General features: G+C 34.1%; 1 protein-coding gene across 1 annotated transcript; it reads left to right on the top strand.

The window, feature by feature from the left end:
• The first annotated feature begins 580 nt into the window (after positions 1–580).
• LOC131072813 (oxysterol-binding protein-related protein 4B) lies at positions 581–14,783 on the top strand. Its single transcript, XM_059220484.1, has 8 exons — positions 581–619; positions 713–1,117; positions 9,927–10,112; positions 10,190–10,435; positions 10,539–10,635; positions 10,738–11,032; positions 11,129–11,231; positions 14,436–14,783. The coding sequence occupies exons 1-8, from the start codon at positions 581–583 to the stop codon at positions 14,676–14,678; spliced, it is 1,614 nt and encodes a 537-aa protein (XP_059076467.1). The 3' UTR covers positions 14,679–14,783.
• Positions 14,784–19,779: the final 4,996 nt, after the last annotated feature.

The raw sequence follows: 19,779 nt of genomic DNA, 5'->3' as shown, positions 1-19,779 counted from the left end.
TTCAAAGTTAGCTTAGCTAGGATAGATGAGATGCTAGAAAGTCAGAGAAGTGGAAAAGACATGTGAAGACTTGGATATAAGAAAGGAGAATCCTCTGGTTCTGGACAAAGAAATCATTAGAATAACAAGAGACCTCTGGTAAGACAACCTATTGCTTATAAATTCAATGGTAAATATTTTGTTTGCAAAAAATTTAGAAATAGGGTTATGAACAGTGTTCCTACTTTTACCGGTCAATGTTTCAAATGCAACAACTTTGGTCATAAGTCAAACATGTGTAGAACAGTGATGAACAATTTCCAAAATAAGAGATGCTATGCTTGTGGAATGTTTGGACACATTTCTAACCAATGTACGATGAGACAAAATCAGATGAACTTCAGGCCTATGCAAGGAAATTTTGTTTCCTATGCATGCAACAAATCGGGTCACATTGCAAAATATTGTATAAGTAAAAATGTGAGCAAGAATGTTCCAGTAGACAAGAACATATCAGATGAAAAGGGAAAAGGGAAGGTTGAAGAAGTAAGAGAGAAACATAAGAAGATGTGGGTTAAGAAGGAAGATTCAAAAGTACAGAATGGTTCCACACCTGATTCCGATGCTGGAACCCGATCCGGTAACTAAGGCGTTTGGCCTTAGGGGGAAGCCTTTCATGCAAACTCTTAAAACTCTCTTTCAGAGATCTGTAACTGGTTGAGGATGGTTGCAGATGATGGATATTAGATGTGCAGTTGATATCAAAAATATTACATGCCTACTGAGTATATGGTGCTTGATGACACTCAATCGGAAGAGCAGTCACATGATACACCCATTTTTAAAAGCGCATGCAACTATTGTAGATGTGCAGAATGATCAAAACACAGTTGTAGATGATACTACTAAGGTTGATACCTCTGGTGAAGATGAACAAGATCCTCCAGTGATAAGGATTGATTCAATAAAAGCAACTAAGGAGATTGGAAAAGTGAATGAAGAAAAGGGAAAGGTTGAAGATGAGAAAAATGAAAAGGATGCAATTATAGAGGTAGCAGAGAAGAAAAAAGGGAAGGAGAAGGATGATCAGGCTCCGATGACATTGGAAAGAGACACTATAGCTGACAAGGGTAAACAGGTTGTCACCGATTCAGATGATTTTTCTCAAGGACCCATTGATCTTAGTTCTCTATCTCCTATTCAAGCATTGAAGCTTTCAACTCTTGCACAAGAAAAATATAGTGAGGACTTACTCAAGTCTCACACTACTGATAAAGAGTTGATAACATTGGCGGAAGATGTATTGAAGGAAATTTTGCCATCCTTCAAACTAGATACATCTGATACTCCCTCTGGTAAGATTAAGAGTATGTTGAATGTTGTAGATTCTCATTTTGTGTCTTTGGAGAAGGCAACAGATGCTAGAGTTTTGACCCAGTTTAATGCTATGAGACTAAAAACTTTTTTGAAGATGACTGAGGGAGATGGGGTGAGCTTGATAACTGCTATGAAGAATATATAATATTGATTAGATTGAAGGTGGTCAAATATACAAGTCATGTCTAATTTGGCCAAAGTTTACCATTGACATTGACAAGAAAATAAGAGAATGTGAAGGCCAACTTGCTAGCATATCTTAATCATATGAATCTCAATTAGTTTTGACAAGCAATTTTGAAGGTCAAGTTATGAGTACATTGGATAAGATTAAGATTTTAAACTAGGAGAAGGACAAAATTTTGGGTAGAGTGGGAGAATTAAGAAGCCTTATCACTCCTCAGAAAGACTCATTGATCAACAACATGCAAGATGCAAAGGATGCTCTAAACAAGAGTTTTCCTGATAGATAGAAGAGGAGCAAACATGCACACATATCTTTTCAGTGGGATGATTAGTATTTTGGAAAGTTTGAAGAAGGGTTGGGATAACCACTTGTTGAGCCTAAAGACAATTTTTGTTGATATTTTCAAAGTTTTGTAAAACTACATATATCCTTGTATATAAGCTTTGGCGGATTCCTATCTTTGGCATTATTGTCAAAGGAGGAGAGAGCAAAGTGAAAAATGGTGTAAATCCTTGAGGGGAGCTTATTGAGCTTGTTGAGTCTTGATTGATTTTTTTGGAGATTCTTGAATTTTTGAAGTTTTGAAGTCTTGAGTCTATAGTTCATTTTTACAGTGTTGCCATCAATGCCAAAGGGGGAGATTGTTGGTAAGAGACATTGATCTGGTGAAGATTGATGCATGCAGAATACTTAGGAGTTGTCATTGATGGAAACCCAATTCAAAAATCATATCTGATGTACATAGATTTGATTTATTGGAAGTTGTATTGTTCATAAGGCATAAGTCTGGAAGGTGGAACACAGTAATCGACAGAGTATGAGTTCAGTGAGCATATCTTGATTTTGGTTGGATAATTTTGGTTTTGGTAGTAGAGTCAGATGATTCAAGGAAGATTATTCTATAATCCTATTATTTGATGTTGATTCATGAGCGAGATTGAAGGTCCGAGATCCGGTAATTCAAGAAAAATAGAGCTATTTTGATGTAATGTGTGATGCATAATCTTTGGGTTGATTTTGGTGATTGGTTTCGAGTTTGAGGAGATTGGGCTAACATATGTGAAGACTGTTATCATCTTATTTAGGTCTGCATATGGATTTGTGAATGAATTGAGCCAACTCATCGGTTACACATTTCATGATGTGTGTTATGTGGGTTTTGGAAGTTGACATGGGAATTGATTTGTTTTATTGGTGTAGATATATAAGATCGATTTGGTTGAGCATTTGGATGTGCAGATGAGTTTGAGAAGTTTTTATGAGTGAATACGCAAAGTTTGGTGAATGCGATTGAAGGTTTTGTGCTCTGGTATATGACAGAGCAGTAGAATAGAGCAGAGAAACAAAATAGTTGCAGAAGTCAATTTGAGCCTAACCGGAACTACTACTTAGCATTAGTAGATGCTATTCTTCAGTTCATTCATTATTGTAACCAATTGTAGGACAGTGAGTCCTCCAGGTTGTATCCCTTTTATGTATTTGAGTAGTGAGCTCTAGGCAATGACCCTAAATGCAAATGCAATCCCCTTTTTGTAATATTATCATACTCCTGATCAAAATATAATAACATTGTGGGTTTGAATCCCACTGTGGCTTTTCCTTTTCTTGGTTTCCATGCAAAAATATTGGTATTATGGTTTTATGGTTGATTGGTTTATGTTTCTACACTTTTCTTTCATTCTTATGCATCTGGTGGTTAAAGAATCTGTTTAATAACTTTGTGAATTGTAGAATACTGATTCACCCCCCCCCCCCCCTTCCCCCTCTCAGTGTTCATTGATTCCAACAACTTATATGGTGTTAAAAGTATATAGACCTTTTAACCCTGGAAATTAGGTAATAGTGTTCATAATCCCTTTTCTCTTTCACGGTGTTTGAATTGTAGGAAAACGTAAGAAAGTGTATCTCAACCTTACAGTTACAAACTACTACTATTTATAGTAAGTTTGCATTTGAACATTGATGAGTCTAGAAATTTTCCAAAAATATAAAACATCTAAACAAATATGCTCCGGTAATTCTTTTACATAAGATCATGCCTTGTTTTCAATGTATTTAAATTTTTATTTTAAAAAGTTTAAGGGTCAATTGTGGGGCACTTAGAGAATATTTCTAGGCTTGAAAGTGGTTGTAATCAGAAAAAAAATTGATAGAGCACTTCACAAGCTTTTCAATGGTTTTAATGGTTCATCAATCAACCTTTCAAATCAAAATTTATGGCCTTCAAAAGTTGGGTCTCCCAAATTAAAAAATAAGATAATGTGTTGAACACATAATAGAGTTGTAATAGGGAGTTACACATGTTGGTGTGTGTTTTGAGACATCATAGGACATATTTTATTGTACATAAGTTGGTCATCACTTTTTCCCTAAATATTATCTGATGATTTCATGTATTATATCTCCTATATATTGGGTGCTTGAGGTGGAGGTTGTGTGTGATTGTTAGAGATATTGAGTTTCTTTCGAATCTCTCGTTGGTGATTCTCCTTTGAAAGCTTATTTTTTATGTATATTGTAATCCTATTGATTAATAAAAATTTATTGGGCGGATTTTGAAGTGTGGGGTTTTTCTCTTAAAATAATTTCCCCACATTAATCACTATATTATGGTATGAATGGTATTTATGTTTATTTTTGTTATATATTGCAACTATTGTAAAAATTTGAAATTATTTTATACACCCTCCTCTCAAGATTAGCGTAGCAAGTTGTTCCAATACCTTAGTTTCTTTACAATTCTTAGATTGAGAAAGAGAATTAATTTATTTTTCCACTCTATTTATTACCCATTTCTTGAGATAATTTAATTGTTTATCTTAGTAGTTCTAGTATATATCTAAAATTTGGTCTTTTTGTTGTTACCTTCATTATAGAGGAGCTGCAAAGATAATCAATGATGATTATTTAAAGGAGGCATCAAATGTGAGAGGAAGACCCAAAGAAAAAGTTTATGGCAATAGATTAAAAGGTAAGTATAATTCTAAAGATATATTTGAGCCAAAAGGTAGAGCCAAAACCCCTAATAAGGGTAGGCCGATATGTTGGAAGTGCAGAGGCAATCTTGAAAAACAGTGTAATTTTTTTTTCAAAATAATGATGATTCCTCCATATTCGTGCTCATATATCGGTGAAAATGAAGAAAAATATAATGAAACAAAAAAAAAAAATATTTATTGTCAAGTCCTACCACTACCCTTCATTAATTAAAAATAGGAATGCAAAAATCCAAACTGAAACTAAAACAAATGCAAATCTAGGGTAAGTGGATGTGCTCGTGATTCTTAGATCTGGGTTTCTTCTTGGGAGTCCTCAATGTGGTATTACATACTTACTCCAATGGAATATTCATGATTTAGTCACAAATATGGGTTTAGTTTATATATATGGGATTAGAGAATGGGGGATTGAGATTTCTTTCAAATGGATGGCTATGATTGAATGGGAATATTTTTGAATTCAAATTTTAGGAGGGAGAAGGAAATAAATTCTACTAGTTGGTGTATGGAAGACTCTGATTGATTTCTTAATGTCTAGATAGTCAAGATGTAAATTTGATTTGAATTAGATAGATGGTAGTTGAGAATGAGTGGTTAAGATTTGATTGATTAATTTGATGACTAGCATTAAATATTAATTTCAATTAGGATTTGATGATTTAGATTAAAATATATTATTGAATTAGTTGTTATTATGAGATAGGATTATTAGGATTGATTTAATGAATTGGATGCATAGGATTAAAGGTTGGTTTTATTTGGGGTTTTAGAAATATTAAAGTAGGAAAATAAATGACGTGGATTTTATATTTTGTGATGAGCTATAAATATACTTTTAAATGAAGAGAGTGGATGATAGACATTTTTTTAGCTAATTAAATAAAATTGTTTATTTTCAAATTAACTAATGTTAGGACAAATGAATTAAATTAATCAAGTTTATTTAAATTACTTGTATAAAAAAGTAAAAATAATTGAGTAAATTTAATATTTAATTAGTTAGTGCTAGAGGTGGTATGGGATTAATGAAAGAAATTAGTTAAAATGTAAGGATTATTTTCAGTCGTCTACATTTTTCCTCTTTGAAATGAGATTGTGACTAAAACAAGTTCTTGTTCAAACAAAAATAAAATATAGGCCCATCTAATGAGGCGACAAGGGTGAAAAGATGCCCTGATTGGTGTAAAAGATAAAAATTTGTTACTTAGCTAAAATATATTAGCCAAATTATTTTCCCTTTTTTCACGTTAGGATTGTCCTAGTTTATTATTGTTTAACAAAATACTCTATAATCCTAAAAGTTTTTTAAATGAAGTAATTTTGATTAACTAAAATGATAGAATAAAGTTGATAAATGACTATCTTTTGTAAAAAAATAATAATTTTCAAAAATAAGTTACAAATCTTAAAGAACAAAAAGAGGAACCTAGAGCCAAAATGAGGAAGTCACTACCGAATTTTCCAACACATTGCAAGGCCATATACATGTTGTGTCATCTTTACAAATAAAATATTAAAATTTTTCTAGAAAATGTAAAAATCAAACCTTCTTTTCCTAGTTTCCAAAACTAGAAATAGTAAATGTAACAACAAATACTACATAATAAAAAATATAGATAAATAAAATAAACACAAATTCACGAGTGTTAATAAAATAAATAAATGAGCAATAAATAAACAATCACTAGCATTCCTCCAATTTGGTTGAGTGCTCTCAAAGCCCTTGGAACAAACCAAAAAAATAAAAAAACAATTGAGGTTGTTTGAGGACTTTCTTTAGTCTAATTCCTACTTTAATATTTCTACCTCCATAATAGCTAATATATAGATAAACTAATAGCACATGAATGCTCCTATCTCATTTTTTTAAAAGGAATGGTTAGCTATGAATATGTTATAATAGAACTCTAGAATGAAAGAGAAGGGATATGATAATCCTAAGGTGCTCAAAATATTTTTTTTACTTGCAATAGTAAAAATAAATAAGAAAAATGTTTTTCGTAAAGGCTTGAGAAAGCCAAGATGACAAGAGAGTGGTCAAAGGGTCCAAAATAAAAGTTAGATTCAAAATATGATAAGAGGAGGCAAGAGAAATATTTTTATGAGTACTTTTCAATCATCTTGAGCCATTTTCCCTGACTTGAGAAAGTGGCAATTGAAAAAATCATAAATGGCCACTAAATGAAACTTGTCATTGGAACATTAGTGTGATGTACAAATGTCCATGCAATGTGTTCTTGTCCTAACAATTAATACTAGAAATTACTACACTAGAAAATAATAAAGCTAACATAGAGATGTTATAAAAAATGACCACAAGAATTAAGGCTTATGCACTTTACGAAGGAAAAAGGATAATGTAAAGGATGAAACAAGCCTATAGTGATATTAAGGGAATGCAAACCAAACTGGACACAATACATAGAGTGAAACTGCAAGGATATACAATGTTTTTAATATTATAATTCAATAAAGAAAAAAATAATTAGTAAATGGATAGGTGATGCTCCCTTGATAGAATAGGCAAGCATAAAATGAAATAGGTGGTCTCTTGAAAAATGAGGAATGAAAATGGGGAGATAGAGTGAGAAATGGAAAAAAATCATGGAAAGATGTGAGAAAGGGAAAAATGATAAAAAATATGGAGGGAGGTGAAAAATAATGAAAATGGGTGAAGGGGTGAGATTATTTGAAGAAGATTGAATAAGTAGAGCTAGGGGTAAAATTTGTTATTTTCACCTCTATAAATAGATAATCTTAGTGAGATCAAAGAGCTTCTAGGAGAAAAAAGGAGTTTCTAACAATCCAAAAGCATATTGAGCATGTAAGGGTCTATAAGTAGGCAATAGGGTGAGTTTCATTGGTAAATATTATTTTTTAATATTTACATGAGTATATTTGATTCCTCTAGAAGTAAGACAATGACATGTCATGACACATGTGCTTTAGGATGGAATTGATAGTATGCTAGACATGTGTAGCTCTACTTGGTGTATGCACTAAACTTTGAAGTGCATGTGTGTTAAGAAGGAGTGCATGTGTAGGATCACATTGTGAACGTATAAATTATAGGCATGCATGCATAATTGAAACACACTCATTGAAAATAATTCTAAAGGATATGTGCATATGCTAGATAGGTGAGCTAGAATAATGGTTAAGGATTGATATATGTACCATGGGCTAGATTGATATATGTGCATGTGCTAGATAGATGGGCTAGAATAATGGTTAAGGATTGATATATGAATATAGTTGAGAATTGGGTACTACCAAATGGAGTATCAGTTAATGGATAAACCATTACGAATATTGGCTCTAGCCTAGTGAAGCCAAGGCTTGATGGTTTTCCAAGCCTTTTAGATATTTTTGATAACCAAATTACCTTGAATGGAAAAGGCTTCTCCCATGGTTAGAAAGGTTCCTAAATTAAAACCTTTCTAAACCAAATGACCTTGTTAGACATGCTAGTTCTAATGCAATGGCAAAAAAACATTTTCCAAGCTTATTTACCTGGGAGAGCTTTGATGATCCATTTGACATGCAAGGCAATTCCTTGATGGTTAATGGAAATCAAACCAAGCTTGCTAGCTTCACAAGGGAGACAATATAATTTCCAAACAACACAATGGACTCCTTGATGCCCATCACTAGAGGCCCATAGAAAAATATCTAAGGAGTTTATCAACTTTCAAATAAGAAGCATTGGAAGGGACCCAACATGAAGAATAATAAACATGACTGATCACTAAAATCCTAGAGAAAGTTTGAAAATTTATTACCAAAGAGAGAGGCTTAGTAATCTATTAGTGTGGTTTCTTCTAAGTTCTCACAATCATGAATTGTCCAAGCTTCAAAGAAGTGGCATGGAAAGCAAAGGTGACTCTACTAGAAATTAAAAATCTCTCCATGTGATCAATCATTTCTAATCAAAATGGTCAAGCCAACCCAACTTGGGAGTAAGGGTTGTTATGCTATTGAATGCTAGAGTCGAAAGCTCAGGAAAAAATGTCTAGGCAATGGAGAGCCTAATTGATATTGTTTTCCTCCTCAAAAGAGTGAGAAAAGGGTCATTAGCAGAAAGGCCATTCATTAGTTGCTTAGAAGAATTAGGAAAACAAATCCTCTTGACACAAGATTGAGACAAAGCTTGGACTAGAACAAATATTTGAAACCTTTAGCAAACAAAACACAAAGAGGTGAAGCAAGACAAAAAAACCTTGCCTAATGGACTAAAAGAGCTCAAAAGAGGTGGATTGCTAAATTGAAATAGAAATACAAGAATAAGAGTCTGTGAAAAGAATTTGAATCATTTGAATGGATCAAGGGCCAAAACCAAGAGTGTGTAACATAGCCAACATGAAGGACCACTCTATGCAATCACTTTTAATGAAATCAATCTTGACAAACACAATAGATTGTCCCATTCCATTCCTTCACACATGATAGTTATATTATTGAAAATAAATCTAGATTTAATGGAACCTATCTACTCCAGCTTGACAATTGAAAATAGCATGGAACAAAACTTAAGAGCTCACGCTTTAGCTATGATCTTATAAGACATGTTCAATAACATGGTAGGCCACAAATTATGATATCTTTTAGATCTTCTATTGCATTTATGAATGAGATGGCTTAATGAATCAGTTTGCATGGTTTCAAAATAAACATTGTGCAGCTCATTGCTTACCACATCCTAAAAGGTAAATTGTATTTAATTCATAAGGGAAGCCATATAAGCTAGGGGTTTTGTCATTGGCCATAGACAATACCACTTCCTTGAGATCACCAGAAGCTGGTCATAAAAAATGTGTTGGACATTTAAAAGCTAGCAAGAAATAATTGCTACGCCAGTTGTCTGGCAAAGTATAAATTCGAACTAATGCCGAACAAAGGCCTAGAGAATATGACGAAGCTACTGGAACAGTTATTCTCTTAAACATAATATTTTTCAAATAATTTCAAAATGATCTTTCAATTTTTAAAAATATATAAAAAACCCGCGTATATGTTATTCACTCTGCATGTAAAATCGACCGATTGCCTTTTGGTCGGCACGTATAAAATATCTAGTTGTGATTAGGTTGAATGAGTCGGAAATCTTCAAAGTGCTGGAGGCCTAATTCTCTGAAACATTTCGTCATACTGGTCTGGGCTGAGTTATCTGGTATATTTTAGCCTGGCGGTATTCTCTACTACTTGGTTGGGTTTTTTCTTCCTGGACACAAGAATCCATTATAACATCAATGGTATGGTTTGCCTGCTTTAGAATCCCACATACAGGCAAAATGATTTAAACCCACATTTATTTTAATTAGATTCTCTGATTTCTTGTAAGAACAAGACAGAAACAACTATTCTTGAATTGGCATTTTGAACAGATGGCAACAAGAATTGATAGCTCTACAGAACCTTCTGCTGGTACTGATGCAGTACTCACAACTCCATTGTCCCTTGATGGTGAGTTGAGATATCGGCTGGAAGGGCAGAGGCAGGAAAACATTGTGACCAGAATTTTGAATCTATTCAAATGCATCAGACCAGGGTCTGATCTAACCAAGTTCCAGGTATTGTGTACTTATCTTATTGTGTATGAATACTTCAAACACAGCGATTTTCTTTGAATTTGTGATGTGTATTGCAGCTGCCCCCACAGTTCAATCTGCCCAAATCACAGCTCCAACTTTTTGGGGAGACTGTGTACTGCTATTCCCAAGACTTACTAAGCAAGTGTGCACAAGGAAAAACTGCTCTTGAAAGGTTCAATTCTGTGGTTGCTTGGAGTATCTCTACTACCAGACCTCCAATCTGTGGGAAAGCTCCATACAACCCCATTCTTGGGGAAACTCACCATGTCTCCTCTGGGAACCTCAATGTGCTTCTTGAACAGGTATTGCCGAGTTATTGTCTTCTGATAAACTCTTTAGCTTCTTCAGTGAAATTGATCATCAATATTGATATATGGATGAAAAGAGTAGTCATTTGAATGGCAGGTATCACATCATCCACCTGTAAGTGCCTTGCATGCAACCAATGAATCCCAAAAGCTGGAATTGAATTGGTGGCATTATCCTCAACCCCAATTCTATGGTAAACAAACATGAACAATATAAGTTCAATATATATTTTTCCCTTTCTCATTTGTTCTAGTTAATATTCTATAGTTATTTCAAGTTTTATTAATGGGTACAGGAAAATCAATTGAAGTTAAAGTGCATGGGAAAAGAGAACTGACGCTGCTGGAATTTGGTGAAACCTATGAGATGAATTGTCCTCAGCTACGCATAAATTTATTTCCCTTCCCAACAATTGAATGGATTGGTAATGTAGAAATCCAGTGCAGGCAAACTGGATTGAAGGCGAACTTATCATACAAGGGAAAATCCTTCTTTGGTCTCAAGGGACCCAACACTAAAATATGTGGAAGTATTGGCCGATACTTCTCTCCTCAAGATGTACTCTATGAGCTACATGGAGTTTGGGATGGGTAAGCCTAAATTTACTTAAGAAAATATGAGTATGGAATGATTTTTTCTATATTGAAGTATTCTATAGTAATGATATTTATTGATATTTATTACAGAACTGTCACGCTGAAAAACATTAGCACGGGAAATACCAGCATTTTATACGATGCAAAGGAAGTCATTTCAAATTTGAAAAAACCCATCATTCATAACGAGGAGGTAATGTTTCAAATTACTCTGATGTTCTCTAGAAGTCTCAGTGACCAACTTAATAATGTTTCACTGACTCTCGTATATTCTTTGACTTCCGTACTCCCTTGCCAATGTGCATGAGCATGGATTCTTAGCAAGGAACCCAATTGCACTGGTGTAGTGCTTTAAGCATGCTTGCATGGCATAAAGATACAAGGGTTTCCAGACATATGGTACCTTTGGAATAGGTTTGCAGAAAAACATAGCAGCCCTGCAAGAGCGAATGCAGTATTCCATGATTTTGAGATACATAGTCAGTTGAATGAATCTGATTACACATATGCTAGACATAATGTTTGGCATGCAAACATCTCCATTTGACTTTGACTGTTGCATCTTTAACTCACGCTAGTGTGACTAACATAAGTTGTGTTCATCAATCTTCAGTACTCTTTACCTTGCCTTTCGTTTATCTTGTGTCTCAGTGTCTACATATTTGGAGACTTAAAAAAAATTGTATTCATTATGATTGAAACTCTGCATCTGCTGCAACAAATAAGTAACAAAAGATATTGTCCTGTTTTTCCATTGGATGTCAAAAATCTTCCGGACTCTATTTCTGCCTCCTCGTTTATCTGTTGACTCTACATATTTGGAGACTGAAAAACATTTGTATTCATTATGATAAAATCTCTGTATCTGCTGCAACATATATATTTTCCTTTGTTTCAGCATATATATTTTCCTTTTGAAACAAGATTATCCGAACTACCACTATCAATAATGATTTTACAACACTTACCGGATACCTTACATCTGGGTTTGAACAAATTTCTTCTCTGCAAGGCCTCCTCTTTATCTCTGGTATGACACAAGGCTCTCCTTATCATCAACAGTTCTCCATCTTCCAGTTTGTTAGCTGATCTGGTAGGGCCTTATTCTACCAATGTTGTTCTCCCAGTGTTCTCTGTCTTTTGACATTCAAAAGCACAATGTCTTTCTCCTCCGCATTTAAAGCAAGTTCCCTGAGGTAGCCATAAGTTCTGTTCCACAATCTTTAGTACTCTTTTCCCTGCCTCTTCATTTATCTGCTGTCTCTATATATTTGGAGACTTAAAAACATTTGTATCCATTTTAATAGGAACTCTGCATCTGCTGCAACAAATAACTAATAAAAGATATTGCCCTGCTTTTCCCATGGATGTAGCCATAAGTTCTGTTCAACAATCTTTAGTACTCTTTTCCCTGCTTCTTCATTTATATGCTGTCTGTATATATTTGGAGACTTAAAAACATTTTGTACCCATTATGATAGGAACTCAACATCCGGTGCAACAAATAAGTAATAAAAGATATTGTCCTGCTTTTTCCGTAGATGTAGCCAAAGTTCTGTTCAACAAATCTTCAATACTCTTTTCCCTGCCTCTTCGTTTATCTGCTGTCTCTACATATTTGGAGACTGAAAAACATTTGTATTCATTATGATGAAAACTATGTATCTGCTGTAACAAATTAGTAATAAAAGATATTGTCTTGCTTTTCCTTTGGATGTAGTCATTAGTTCCGTTTAAAAATCTTCAGTACCCCCCTCTTCATTTATCTCCCGTCTCTACATATTTGGAGACTGAAAAGCAAAAATCTTCAGTACTCCCCTCTTCATTTATCTCCTGTCTCTACATATTTGGAGACTGAAAAGCATTCGTATTCATTATGATAAGATCTTTGTATCTGCTGCAACATATAAATAATAAAAGATATTGTCATGCTTTTCCTGTGGATGTAGACATACATTGATAAATCAAATAAGTTGATTTGTCAGTTTACACTTCTGTGTGTGTTCTTGAATTATGAACCCCTAATTGGTAGCAAATGAGTCCATCATCAAAATTCTTACCACAATCTGCTAAAACCACAATAGCAGCAAGATAAGAAATTTCTACTGAAGAACTGTCTATTCAAATGCAATCCCAAATGTTTAAAAAACTCAAAAACTCCAAGGTAAAAATTATAGTAAAAACAATTTACCTGAGAACTATTGGAACTCAATTATTCAGGTCCGAAACGTCTTATTCTTTGTTACACTGCTCTACTTTAAAGAACACTTGCCACAAGAGTAATAAGATCATTAAAGGGATTGTTTCAAAACAAACCAATTAAGAGCAAAATTTTCTTCTGGCATGTTCAATCCTTTCTGATAGCTATTCTCTTCCAACCAAAAGTATGTTTTCCAAGATTTTCGTGGGATTACATTTTTAATGTAAGGATGTTGATTTTGGCTTGACAGCAAGTGCAACTGATTGCATATGCTAACAGATACTCAGGGCTTACCCATGACAACAAATTTTGGTGAAGTTGAGAAGATGCTGACAGAGTAGAAGAGTTTACATCTGCCAATATCATTTCCTAAATTCCAGTATTGTTTAGAGTTCATGCATGATTCATTTACTTGAATTATTTGTCAAAGAGTGTATTTCATTTAAATGTTCCCCTCTTTAACATACATAGCCATCATGGCAGTCACCAGTACAACTGTCTAAACCAAAACCAAATTGCAAATAGTCAAGGATCTCCATATCCTGATCCAAAGTATCACCTTGGCACAAAACTGTATTTTGTAAAGTCTTTGCTTATACACAAGTGCTCAGAAGATGCACTGTAACGTGTTGTGTATTGTACACATTCTTAAACAGCCAGGTAAGACCACTCTGTTTCAATTGAACTTCACTCTCTACTCCAAAACAACAGGCAAGGCACAAGATTACAAGAGAACTGTATGCATTTACAAGGGAATTCAACACAAGAGAGTCTATAGCTATCGATTAGGGTTCCAAAATACTGTCACTCACATTTGGTATGCCATCACAACCATTCAATTATTAAATTCTTATTACAGAGCAGGGTTTTCATTGCATTTTAGACAGCGTAATGAGAGAGCATTCCTTACCACTAGCTTGGTACAGGTTGAAACAAATTTACTTCCTTATTCAAGTGGTTACCTAATGGATTGTGGTGTAACAGTAAGAAATGGTACACTCTCGTCCTTAACAACTGTCATTTTATTTCAATAGCTTTTTGTTTTAGTTCAGCAACATTACAAATTTATATGTGATTGTTATAGTCATTTTATGTTTAACGAATTTAGTTTTACATCTTATATATGCATATAATTGTTCCCCATTATATGCTTTGATATATATAAATCAAGGATAACATGTGGATGAATCATGATAGGGAATTACCCCAACAGAATCAGCTTTGGTTTGGTCGGAGGTGAGTAAGGGGATTTTGAATGGAGATTGGAGTAGCGCTGCAGCAGCTAAAACAAGAGTGGAAGAAGAGCAACGAAATTCTACAAGACAAAGGGAAAGTGGTGGAATGTCGTGGATTCCAAAGCACTTCATCAGAAAAGGAGATGGATGGGACTATTTGCATAGGCCAAGACTTGTTTCACCAGCTCCAATTAGTGTACTATAAAATCAATAGAGATATTTTGCAGGAAACTGAAAATCTTTTATACACCCATTTCTTGGGCATTTTCTCTGCACGTATTTGTCATGATATATGTATTCATTTAAAAATGAAGAGATATATTATAAGGACTAGATCATTATGTATAGGTTGTTTATTTTCTCAATTTGTGCACGTATTTATAAGGAAGTAAATATATTATACAAACAATGTTTTTTGACAATGTTGTCTCATTAATGGTGTCGATTTGATTGTGTAGAAGTGCTCAATATTTGGATCTAGAATTTCGGCATCACATTTAGGTTGTAGGCTATTGCTAATGTATCCTTTGATATCTATCATATATTTGCACATATCTACACATAATTTTCTTCATATTGGCACAATTATATCTTTTCTTTCTACACACTTCGAGTCCCTTCCACTTGTATCTATATGTACATTCTAAACTTGGTGGTGCTTACCTTGGGGAGTTTGCTACATGAATTTTGAAGTGTGAAACTTCCTTGAAACCTAAGTCAAACTTTTTTATTGTTTTCAAATAATTTGAATTAACAAAGACGAAAATTCAATATGTGTAAGTGTTGTTGTAGTATCAAAAATCACTAATCTTGTAATTTTAATTTTATGTTTCATGATCATTCTACTATTCATTCCCTTAGTATGTTTCAAGATGCACTTACCAAGTTTCAAAAATTTAGTTCTCTCACCATGTAGCAAACCTAGACTACATGTTTGCTTTCTATTAATGTTTTATTTTATAGGTAGTCTTGTTGGCTCTTGTCCATGCACGCAAGCCAATATTTAACTATTTACAAATGGATTCCTATAGATTTTTGCATTTTTTGTGACAAAAATCAGCATTTGAATAGGCGATTATAGGGATTTTGGCCTCTCTAAGAAAGATGACAAGGTTTATTTTGCTTCGAAGTGCCCAAATTTTTTGTTGGCCACTAGACCTTGCCTCAATTTTTGTCTCCTTAGCAAATTCACCTAAAACTTTAACTATTGGATTTTAATGAATCAACAACCAATCTATAGGTTTTGGGATGTTGTGAATGCAATAACAACTTCGTTTGAGCCCAAAGTGCATAGAAAATTCTCTCAAGGCTAGATCCCTTAAGAATATGGACTGAAATCAGTAGATCTTCTCTACTACCACATAAAAATTGATGATTAAACCTCACAAGATAAGAATCATCTGCAAGTAGACAACCTACCACAAAATGAAGATCAAGCAAGAATAGTAGGTTAAAAAACATGAGAATTATGAATTGATTGCACAAAAGATTAATGTTACCATGAATGAATGAATCCTAATGAAAGGATGAATGAAACCCTAGGACAAACCCTAAAGAAAGAGTCAATTAGCTAATGTTAAGTGTCACAATCATAGTCAATGAGACAACTTAAGCTATTAATAGCCTAATTAAATAAAAAGAAAAAAACCTATTTAAATAATTAGATAATGTCCCAATTACTTGAACAGTACCATTGATTGGCTTACACTTTCATGCATCTAAGGTGGATCAAATAAATAAGAAGTTTGGTCACTTGAACGTATGTGTACTTTCATCCACTTGGTTCATGGGATCTACGATGAGCTTCTATATCCTCCACCTCTCTACATCTTCAAGAACTAGTTTAGCCGAACAAGATGTTACTAGTCTTTTAGTTTTAACTTTGTGGGATAATTTTTTGTTGTATATTGTAAAGTTATTTTTTAGTCAAAACATTACAAATATTTGGGCATGATTGATGATATTCACTTCCTCTTTGATGATAGCTACAATAAACCTATTGTCAAATTTTCAATGTCTCTGATCTTATTCTACATCTATATCTATAAGGTTTTGAATTTTAATCTTTAGTAGTGTGGCTTGTAATATCTACCTTGACTATGGTAGATTTTGGCATTGACATGGGGATACATGAGCCGAAGGACACAAGTGATCACTAAGAGGGGGGTGAATCAATGATATTCAATAACTTTTTAAACTAACAAGTGTGCAAATGCTAAAGATGCAAATAAGATAATAACACGCACAAGAAAACCACAAGCCACAAGATATACGACGAAAACCCAATGTGGGAAAAACCTTGGTGAGAATAGCTGCTAGAGTCTACTGCTCCAATCCAGCTTCACAATGAAATCAATGATTACAAAATGTTTAGGGCACCAACCCAAGGAGCTGATGATTTTTGAGCACCAACTCAAAGAGCACCAACCCCCAATGATTTTGAGCACCAACTCAAGGAGCACTAACCTTTCTCTAAGAACCTACTTAGAGATTTACAATAAATAAATATTCAACAACAATTAAGCATCTTGTTACAAATGAAGTTTTGTAATGCCTTATTGATTATCTTCTTATCACAAGCTTGATCCTTTGCACTTTGATTTCTGCTCTTATTCTCTACCTCTTTGCACTGGTCCTCTTTATGCCTTTGCAAACAACTCTCTGTTTTATGCCCTATTATCTACCTTCAGTCCTCTACATCAATCTCTCAATAAATTTCTCTACTTTTCTACTCTAATTCATCTCTGCAACTCTTTCTTCTTCTAAGTTTAGCACTGCTCTATAACTCTCTCTCTGTCTTGGTCAAAACAACAGTAATCTCCTCATACACTTTTCATCAACCAAGATGGTCGACATACTAGATCTTTATGCAACCTAAATTCACCTCCATGAAGGTTAATCATAGATCATCACAAGCACTTTGCATAGTTGTCATGCAACATGATCTATTCAATTTCCTATGTTGCATGTGGATCGTTCATCCAATCGGCTTGCACATTGATCTTATCAGTTAGACATAGGAAATATACTACCTTTCAATAGGTAGCAATCCAAACTGATTTTTCCAAGTTCCCAAAACACTCAAAAAAATGCCAACCTTGAATTCTCCAGTGTCATTAAAAATGGACCATTGATCTACAAGATTTGACCAAAAGAACTTGGTCAAAAATGCCACAATGTCGATGTGCTGAATAGATGTATTTTGTAGTTTGAATAACACTCTTGTTATGTGCATTTCGTGGAAATCTTTCCCTTTGGTCAATGTCGATCAACTTCCACGTCCTCAACATCCTTCTATGTCATTAGGTCAACCTTGGTCAACAACTCATGTGGACCATTCATCTATCGACATACACTGAAAGGATACAAACATGTCATTTGATTGATTCCTATAGTTGGACCCATTTCACTAAAACCTCATGCCTATCACAGTGAACGAGTCATATATCGCTACAGCATAAAAGAGTTTGCAAAAGTTATTTTAGCGTCTCAGGGAAATGCAATTTTACAATGACACTAAAACTATGTTGTCAAGACACCACTTAAGTCACACTGAAAGGGATTATTTTGGTGTATCTCCCACGGGCTTGCAAGAGGCATTTTGGGTTACACCAAAACAACCTTGTGACGCCGAAAACAAAGAAAACACTTTAAAATCTTTATAGGCCCCTACGATTATATGTGCATCTCCACACAGACATATGTATGCTGATGTGATAGTAAACGTGTCACATCAGAGCCTTTAGTCATCCCTATGGGCCCCATTTCAGTATAACATATACCACTCGGCTAGAAGGAAAACAAGTCATGGCAAAAGAGGAAGTCATGCTGAAAAGAGAAACCTTCCACCTGGACGAAGTGAGCCCGACTAAGACCGACTAAGACCCTATCAAAGGAAGAACATTTTGGTGTAGCATATACTGGATAGTGAGGAGAAAAAGTCACTTGCCGAAACAAAGGCTCACATCGAAAAGGATTATATATCACCAAGACACACACTTCATCATACCAAAATAGAAGTGTTTCGGTGTAGTGACAAAGAGGCGTCCAAAAGAAGAAAGATCTTTCCGAAAGGCCATTTCACCATGGGGCCCACAAAAGCTACCAACCATTGAGATTTTCAACATTTCTCATCCTACGTGTTATGCACTCCTCAAACACAAACTCTTAAAACTTGTTGTGTTATGCACTCCTCATATCACATTTGTGTATCCAACATGACGTTTTATGCATGAGGTAAGTGCACCAAGATGGTGAACAAAAAGGGGAGTATAAGTGGCCACTTTTTTTTTTTTTTCCTGAAAACAGGTAAACCTGAACGTCAAAGAGACATTTGAAGGTCATGCACTAAAAATAGGAGTTGAGAAAATAATAAGAATTGTATTTTTCTTAATCTAGTTTCTAAAATACTAAAGTTTTTAAAAATTGGATAAGATTTTGAGGGTCAAACCTCTTGCGCACGAAAAATTGTTCCTGATTTTTTCAGAAAAACATAACATAGCTGTTTTTGTGCGTTGCACGAAATATATAGTTAGATTTAGTATTTTGAAAAACCCTTTAATAGAATGATAGGTAAGAGTAGGATCTAGAAGTTGTGTGTTTTTTTGTAATTTTCCGTTGAGTATTTTATTTTTTATAATTTTTTAAGTCACTGCATCCTGAAAATTTGGTACATGTTCGTGCGTTGGGTATAACTTGCATCAAAATAATCGAAAATGCAAACTTCTTTTTTTTAAAGTATATAGAATATAGTGTAGAACAATAATATTTAGTTTGTTTTGGATTTGGTCAAGTATATCAAAAGTTATTTAAAAAACGGTAGACATATGTCTATGAGCACTGCCAAGGCACTGGTAAAGAAAATTAAAGTCTACTATGCTAATGTTGTCCAAAAATAGAAAAAAATTATATGGTCAGAAATTTGAGAAGACGTGTGAGATTATGGTGGTAATTTTAGAGATACCCACTTGATCATTTGTAAACCTGATGACGATGAAGTTGAGAAATCATGTTGGAAGATGAAAAAACATGTATAGGGACAAAAATGGGGGAAAAATGGGCTTGCAATCCTTAGAGTCATTTTCCAACCCTCTTACCAAGCCAAAACCCGCATGGGTTTTGAATTTTTTTTTTACTATTCACAGTTCTCCATAACCTACACGGGTTTTAAAAAATAAAAGTTACTATTCATAGTTCTACATAACCTGTACAGGTTATGTAGAACTAAAACCATTATTTTGTGTTTCACAAAACCTGTACGGGTTATGAAGACATAATAATGTATGCTTGTAAACTTAGAATTTACT

The sequence above is a fragment of the Cryptomeria japonica genome, chromosome 5, assembly GCF_030272615.1.
Source record: "Cryptomeria japonica chromosome 5, Sugi_1.0, whole genome shotgun sequence".
Lineage (NCBI taxonomy): Eukaryota > Viridiplantae > Streptophyta > Pinopsida > Cupressales > Cupressaceae > Cryptomeria > Cryptomeria japonica.
The sequence above is the reverse complement of the archived record's forward strand: the minus strand, read 5'-3'. Positions and strand labels throughout refer to the sequence as shown.

Coding starts and splice junctions, on each gene's coding strand:
- LOC131072813 (XM_059220484.1), top strand. CDS start 581: ATGGTTCCACACCTGATTCCGATGCTGGAACCCGATCCG. Junction 1,118..9,926: donor TAGCTGACAAGGGTAAACAG/GTTGTCACCGAT, acceptor CATTTTGAACAG/ATGGCAACAAGAATTGATAG. Junction 11,232..14,435: donor CCATCATTCATAACGAGGAG/GTAATGTTTCAA, acceptor GAATCATGATAG/GGAATTACCCCAACAGAATC.